The sequence below is a fragment of the Adiantum capillus-veneris genome, chromosome 11 (assembly GCF_014529385.1).
Source record: "Adiantum capillus-veneris isolate H3 chromosome 11, ASM1452938v2, whole genome shotgun sequence".
Taxonomy (NCBI): domain Eukaryota; kingdom Viridiplantae; phylum Streptophyta; class Polypodiopsida; order Polypodiales; family Pteridaceae; genus Adiantum; species Adiantum capillus-veneris.
Window position 1 is genome coordinate 24,876,491 of NC_140941.1, and position 8,571 is coordinate 24,885,061.

At 38.6% G+C, this 8,571-nt stretch overlaps 1 protein-coding gene across 1 annotated transcript; it reads left to right on the forward strand.

Moving 5' to 3' along the window:
- Positions 1–1,298: 1,298 nt before the first annotated feature.
- On the forward strand, positions 1,299–2,945 carry LOC147447009 (NDR1/HIN1-like protein 26). The gene has a single exon (XM_086524231.1). The coding sequence runs from the start codon at positions 1,445–1,447 to the stop codon at positions 2,306–2,308; it is 864 nt and encodes a 287-aa protein (XP_086380357.1). The 5' UTR covers positions 1,299–1,444; the 3' UTR covers positions 2,309–2,945.
- The last annotated feature ends 5,626 nt before the right edge of the window (positions 2,946–8,571 follow it).

Below are 8,571 nucleotides of genomic sequence, written 5' to 3' on the forward strand. Positions count from 1 at the left end.
TTCTCCCAAAGACTCCTCTTCTCTATCTCCTCTCTTCCCTTCCCACATCAAACACTCATGCATTGGGCACCCAACTCTTCCCTTCCCGCTCCACACATGCAACATTGTGCACCCGATACTTACAGTCCTATGGATCTGCCAATGGTTCTAGGTCAGATTTAACTTCCATGGTGGAGTCCACCCATTGTGCACCGTCTAAATTTGGAGCATTGAGCTCACTACCGTTAATAGGTCAACACATTATTATGGGTATACTAGCCAAAGTGGGCAACAAGCTTGTTGTGTTGTAAGCTCCCCAAAGAAATAAAACTTGTGCTTGGCTTTGCTGTAGATGCACACACAAAAAAACCCACAAACGCCTAATGTAGCATTCATAATGAGTACTTAGAGAGAGCAATTAAACAATTCACAAAGTGGAAAACCAATAACAGTAGAAGTGTTTACAATGTGTGACCATTTAAATAGTAGAATACCAAACATGTGACTACCAAGTTAAGTTTAGTCTATTTATGCTTATGTATGGCTTTCAATCTCACTTTTATTGGTGGAGATAGTCACAAGAACATAATGATATGCTATGAATGGCCCTCCAAAGTTTTTGGCAAGCTAAAGATAATTACAAAAAGTATGTAGATGAGTTAGACTTTCCACCCCTCCCCCCCCCCCCCCCCCCCCCTCCCTTTCTCTCTCTCTCTCTCTCTCTCTCTCTCTCTATCTCTATATATATATATATATATATATATATGTATGTATGTATGTATCTTGCCCCGCTGCCGCCCATGCACATGACCAAGGATGCTATCAAAGTAAAAACTAGGTCCCTAGGCATAGAGCCGCTAGGTTAAGACCGAGTTGGCAAAGACTCATTCTCTGAGGTATGGTAAGGTAAAATGACCTATAAATAATGGTTACCAACAAGTTCACCTCATTTTTTGTAACCTGGACATTTTTTCCTCTCTTCCTTTCCCTTTTGGTCTTGAATACCCCCAAGCCAAGATCTTATGAGATTCCACCCCAACCCCCTTCCCAACGTTAAGCCCACATATTAACGAGTTAAGCATCTAAGTAGAAGGTAAAGAGGGCCTTGTGAATGCGCAAAAGAAAGGAGACTTGAAAGTCTAGGACCGAACCTTTAAATTTCTGCTTCTAGATATTCTCTCTCTCTCTCTCTCTCTCTCTCGTCTCTTGGAAAACCAACAACTACACCACACACCACACGCTATTTTTGACTCGCCCGTTGTGAGCGTGTCAATCTTGGCAACTCGCATGCCGCCCTATAAATCTCTCTTAACCCAGGTTGTGGCTTAGTAATTCTCTTCTCTTCGGATTCAATTATTTTTTGAGCCCACATCCAATTCTTTTATTCTTATTCAATCTGCATATTTGGAGCCTTTGCAGAGCTTAATTACTTCGTTGATTTACAAGAAGCAGCAGATCATCAATTATGGGTGACAAGGTGCATCCCTATGGTGCTCCCATCCACTACCCTTGTCCATTTGAAGGCCAACATGCCAATCCTCAACAGGAGGCCAACCCCCAAACGCCTGCTGAAATGCATGAGCAGCACAAGCAGAGGCTTCTAGGAACAACCCAAATCGCAGTCAATCAGGTGCCTTTCAATCAGCAAGAAGACCCAGCAAGAGAGCATGCAGGCCTCCCCCTGCAATTAGTGCGACGCCGCCGCCGACGATGCATGTGGCGCTGCTGCTGTTGTGTGGGTGCAATCGTGGGCACATTTGTGGTGTTTCTGGGGATCCTCGTGCTGCTATTCTTCCTCGTGCTGCATCCAAAGCTGCCCAAGTACACCATTACGCAGGCAAAGATGACAAAGTTCAGCATGAGCAATAGCACCACAGCAGCTGAAGCAGAGGCGGCGGGCGCGCTCTTCTTGAACGCAGAGGTGCAGTTGATGGTGAAAATGAGCAACCCAAACAAGAAGATCGGAATCGACTACAGAAGCATAAGGGCGGCTCTTTTCTATGAAGGGCTGGAGATCGGTGAGGGTTCGATCCCTCGCTTCTACCAAGGCCATAGAAACATCTCATATGTGGAATTGCCCATGGTGGGCCACAATATCACACTCACTCCCTCTCTTGGCGCCACCCTGCAAGCAAGGCTTACTAATGACGATAGCCTCACCTTCCACGCACGTACCATCGTTCATGTGCGCATCAAAATTGGGAGTTGGACATCTCACACTTCTAAAGTGCGTGTTAAGTGCCATCTTCAAATTAGCAACCCTACCCGCGGCAATGTCCAACTTCTTGATGATGGTTGCAAATTCAAGCTCCTTCGCCTCAGACTCTAGGACTTGATCCCAAGAGAAGTGCCAAACATACATGCATGCTCTACAAATTTCAATTACTTCCCAAAAGGTACTAGCTCATTGCCTAGTAACTTATGGATCAAAAAAAGGGCTCGTCCGGTACCTTGTGAAAGTTGAGGAGACCAAACAAAACAATTTTTCGTCACACACCACCATACAACAAAATCACTAGACACTATCTTTTTGGCCATCTCATAGACCTCATAGAGGAGAAGCGAGCGAGAAAGACATACAAGTTAAATTTTAAGGTTTTTATATTTATTTAATTGCCCCATGTGAAGCTATCCAAAGCTTCTTTTCTTTCTGGTTCTGATGCCCATATGAGTTTAAACTCACCTTCTTTGGGTTAACACGACTACCCGATTGCATGGACTTTTTTTACTGCATAGAGCTTTGTAAGCTGGAATGGCATTTATGGCTTTCTAAATCAAGCCTTGGAGGAGAAGAGAAGAGAGTTAGGCGGACATTCAAACTTTATCATTTTCCACATTGACTGGACCTACTTTTTCATATCAATAGTTGAAATCTTCTATTTTTTATAGCTTTTCGTTCAAGAGCCTTTGTAAACTAGTTGGTTTTTGGATGTATTTATTCTCATGATTGAGGTTATGATTTTTGTGAACAGTTAATGCCCTGGCTTGCTTTGAGCATGACTCTAGTTGTGATTCTTTTTAATGATATATTAATACTCTAGTTGTGATTCTTTTTTATGATATATTAATAGATCAAGTCACTAATGTGAATAATGTGATAGGCCCTTAGCATAATTAAGGAGGACATGTTAGTCTCCCATTCATAATTGGTCAACGCTAATCCTAATTAATATTGGAAAAAGCTTAAGAACACAAGATGATGGAAATTAATCAAGTTCTCATTGCAAAATGGAGTTACATATCTATCATTAGGAGATTTTGAAGGTCATTTCGGAGACTTCTAAGAAATTCTATTTCTCTCTTTAGAGAATTTTCTTAAAATGCATTTGCACTCATTAAGTACGTTCAAAAGGACAATTAGATACTCTAAAAAGTGAAACTAATTTTTTGATGATCCTTGAAAACGGTTATCTTTTTATTAAATGCGATTGTCTTTTCCATGAGATAGGCGTCGTTATTCAATATGACTTTCATCATCACTCAAATGCAAAAAAAATCACAAAACTATTAGCTAGTCTTATAATTTGAAGATCATGACACTGCCAATGCATTCGGAATGCCAAAAAACCTTAAAAAATGATTGTCTGCTTGTCCTTTTCTGACACCCGGAGAGGGAGAAAAGGCCAAAAAACCCTTAAAAGACACAAAAACCTTTTATGGGTTTCTTGGCCTTTTCTCCCTCTCCGGGTGACAGGAAAGGGCAAGTAGACATTCGTTTTTTAGTTTTTTTGGCATTCCAGATGCATTGGCGGTGTTTGAATCTTCAACTTTTAACATTAGCTAACAATTTTTTGATTATTTTTTGCATTTCAATGATGACAAAAGCCATATTGAATGAGTGGCGCCAAGGTGATCATTTTCAAGGACCATTGGTTCATTGAATGAGTGAGTGACACTTTTTTTATATTTTTGCTACTATCATCTACTTTTTTACGTAACGTTGGCCCTTCTCTCATTGGAAGAGCTCTTTTTTCTTTCTCTTTTAAAAGGCCCTCCAAAATTTTCAAATGTGAGCATAGAAATGAGCTCAATATATATGAGAACAAGTGAAAGGGTCACGACGGCTTTCAAAAACAATAAGAAAGTGATAAAATTGTTAGGTTGAATTAAACCGGTATTAGTGTTTGGGAAAGGATTGTCTCAGCTTAGCCTTGAGCCGATTGAAAATCGAAACTAGCTAGCTGTAAACCATGGTAAACATAAGAAAAACAGATGAAATATGTGAGAAAGTCGTCCAAAAATTTTGCAAATCTCAAAAATTTTGCTAGTATTTTCGGTTTTCTTTTTGTGAGAAGGAAACTCGATCAGTAGCCGCTTAATAAAAGAGACTTCCTCGAACGTTAACGATTGGAATCAAACTATGAAATGAAAGAAATGTACGAGCCATGTGAAGTTATGGAATGAAAGGTGAAATAAAAAAAAAACTAATTAATATATGTGTATGTGTGTATAGAATATATTACAATTATGCAAGGTGAAGCTTCAATTTAGCATTCTAAAACAATAGAATGCAAAAAAAAAAAGTGTGTGTGTGTGTGTGTAAAATTTGCTAAAATTATGCATTGTGAAGCTTCACTTTAACATTTTAAAACAATAGAATGCAAGAAAAGTAAAAACATGTCAGGATGTGTACTCTCCATCCTCACTAAAAACGATGAAAGTTTCCCTAGCCCAACACAACACTAAGAGTTTCTTTTAGAAAGCCAAAAAGTGTGTAGCATCATCAATGACCTGTGGAAAACCATTTGAATATCAAGAGGCAAAACTAGTACACACCTTTTGGGCCTGCTTTTGACCTATCTACTGACATCATATGCCAGTGGAAAAGTGCCAAAAATGGCCATGGATCATGTATAAAGGGGCATTATTGCCAAAAATAAAAAAAATAAAAAATTGAATCTTTACTTTTGGTGTTAAGTCTTTTTGGCTTGCTCAAAAAGACCTTAGAGAATAGTAGTTCAAGAAGTGTGTTCATAAGAGTTTGATTTTATGCTGTGAAGAATTGACTTATTGATTTTTTAAAATATTTAAATTTATGAAAGAAGCCTTTCATTTAAGTACCTCATAGAAGTCTAATTTGCTAAATTATTTTATTACTTTCTATACTTATTACACCTATCTTTGCTTACGAAGCATAAAATATCTTTGCTTTTGTTTTGTTTATGAATGGGTCTTTTTATCTTATTATTGTAAGCAGTATTTATACCTACTCCACAAAACCCTCATCCCCCTAACTTCAGAAGGCCTTGGGGACTTTAAGGGCTTCTTGGCTTTCTTTTCAAAGGTGTTTGTAAATTGTCCATTCATTAAAGCGCTCTTTTCAACGATTTCTTTCAAAATGCCAATGTCAGCCTTCACCTTGTTGAAAAAGCAGATTCTTGTCAACTGAAAAGCTACCTCTCAGCTTGTGCTCGAAAAAAACTTTTTTCCAAAAACTTAGCAAACCTACATATGTGAAAAAACAGAGGTAAATTGACAAAATTTGAAGGTTTTTATACCAAAATACACTAATTTTTTCAAAAATTTGTAGGTTTTCTCACCTTCAAAAATAAAATTTAGAGGTAAATTTCAAAATTTGGAGGTGGGATTACACTAAACCTAGGTTTTTTTCAAGCACTGAGTCGGAGCCGGAGTCTAAGGACTCGTATTTCTTTAATCAAATATTTTCAGAACACATTTCCTGAACATTTGCACCAGTCTTCATTACACATTGACCTTTATTGCACTTTAATCAATTAAAATTAGGAGATCCTTGCATCATTTCAAGCTTTTCTTTAAACAAGTGAAAGGGTCACTATGGCTTTCTAAAACAATAATAAGAAATAATAAGAGAGTTATAAAATCATTAGGTTGAGTTTAACTAGAATTATATAAGGTGAAGCATTGCTATGTCTCTTTATTGAGCGACCGAGTTTCCTCCTCGCAAAGAAGAAAACCGGAAATGCTAGCAATTTTTTTAAAATTTATAGGATTTTTGAATTAAGTTCTCACATATATCATCAATTTTTCTTCCCTTTAGCATGGTTTGCGCTCACACACACACACACACATACATACATATATAGATGTGTGTGTGTAGAATTTAGTAGAGGTGTAAAAGATGAAGCTTCACTTTAGCATTTTAATCGAATAGAATTAAAGAGAAGTCAAGCCATGTGAGGATGTGAAATGAAAGGTGAAATAAGAGGATTCATTTAATAATTTAAATCCAAAATGACATTTAAGTTAAGTCTAAATCATCATTGAAAATGAAAACAATGGAAGTATGCCTAACTCAACTCTCCTCTAAGGAAAGCCAAAAAAGGAGTCGACAGGTCAAGGGGAGTTGGCCTAACAATAAAGGGGAGGGGTTTTATGCACGTCTGCTATAGTTCACCCCTTGCAACATGCGGATGTGGGTGTGTGGAAATGTGTGTGTCCCTCTCTCAAATTAATCAATACACTTAAAATTGATTAGAAAAAAGTAGTGACTAAATTTCATTGATAAATAGCAATGGCAAAAGGTTTTACATTTTTAAATGTCTTGATGATCATATCCTATGCTTGGGTACCAAAAAACTAGGTTTACTGCAACGAAAAAATTTGATTATTTATGAGTAATCCTATGATTTACTTGCATGAATGTAGGTTCATTGTCGATGCATGCATTACCTAGATCTACACACAATTGCTCCCACACTGATAAAAGAATAAGAGAGACAATGGACACTAGTAGAGGGGCTAGATTTTTGGAGTTGACCCTCCCTCCCCCCTCCCCAAAAGGATTGTATTAATGACCTCTCCAAAGAGAGTCATTTGATCGATATAACTTTGTCATACACACCATAGACTTATGTAATCAAGGAGAAAGTATGCTGTATGGTCTATTAGCATAATTGTTTCCTAGCACATCACAACACATTGGAGATCTCAATCCTAAGCCCTTTAAATGCTTAGTGAGCCAAGAGAACTCCAGGGAGAGGGGAAGATTGAAAGGAAGCAACAGTATGTACCAGAATAAGACATAGTGTTCGTCTTGATGATGTAGCTTAGGATAGCATGATGAAGCATCATAGCTATGGAGATCTACATGAGAGAGAGGGAGAGGAGTAAGCCTTTTGGTAGCAAGTAGCCTTGCTTTGTAGCTTATACACATGCCTTATTTGCTGTAGAAATCTCTGTCGTATAGCCCTTTCCGCTTCTCTAATGGAAAACCATTGAAAACAAATCTCTTTGTTTTTGATAAGTTTAATAGGCCGTTTCTAGAGATCGCATCATTTTTTTTGTGTCATCAAAATAATAGTCTCACTAGGTTTGTTTTCGGAAGGTCTTCCCATTTTAGACCTTTCCTTTAGTTCTTTACTCCTTCTTAGTGCACGTTGAAGCTCTCCACCTCTCCTTTTGAAGAGTTGTGTATGTGCAGATAAGCAAGGGTTCTCAAGCTACATTAAATATACTCCTCTTCCCCTTTGGCTTGCATTCTTGCACATTTTTAGAGGCATTTGGAGCACATTTCTAAGTTGTTTTTGTCCTATAAAAACACATTTGATCCCCATAGGAGTTCCCTCGACACTAAATGTTGCCTCTCCTTTTGGTTTCGAGACACACCTTAAATACACCTTGCATTGGCTCTTCCCCTCTTCTTATTCTCTCTCTTTAGAATGGTCAATATTAAAGAGTGAAAATCATTGAAGTAGACAAAAATTCATTTTCATGACATTAGGAGACCGTCTAGTTTAACCATGTTGTTAGCAAGCACGAAAAGGGGGCCATATTTGGCCTCATATCTGGCCGCCATCACCTTATCTCTCCAACTCTTGCCTAGCTTTGGGAAAAATCCATTTGCAATGTTGCCATCATCTATCCTTGGATTGCCAAACGAGCCCCTTGGAGGCCATCTCAACAGTTTGTTTGTGCTTCTTTGGCAAGAGCACGAATGACGGTTTTTCTTGTGCACCATGGACCTCTTCCTTGCACGTGGTTTTGCAAGTGCATAGTGTGCTTGGGCCCTCTCTTTGGCACGGCCCAAACATACCCCTATATTGCATGGATTATCTCCCCAATTCACACACTTGCATAGTATGTCATGCATAAAGGTCTACTCGATGAAGTACAATGCAATCTAGTTGTTTGGCATGCTATGCTCCCTTTGAAGCATAGCTGGAGAACCTTGGCCAAATCCCTTGTGCTAAAAGTGAGAGAGATTTGGATGGGATGTTTCCTTACCTACCCAAATGTCCAAAGTAGAGAGCCTTAAACAAAGTGTAAATGGCATAACTTCTAGGCCTCCTTGTAAGACAAGGCTTTGCTCTCAAGGCCCTTTGGCTCAACTCACACTGGTTGAACTACTGGTGCTCTATTACTGTCCTTTTGCAAGATGAAGTAGATCCAATGGTTTCACAAGGCACCTTTGGAGTCCCATGTGGACATTAGAGGGCTGACTACTTGTTGGCTACCCAAATACAAGAGATAAAGGAAGCATTGACACCAACATTTTTTGGAAATTTTGGTATTAAACCAAAACTCAAGATAGGGGAGGAGGAATGTAGAAGGAGGGAACAACATGTAAAAAGTGTTTGACGGATACCAGAGGCTTTCAAAAGCAATAACTTA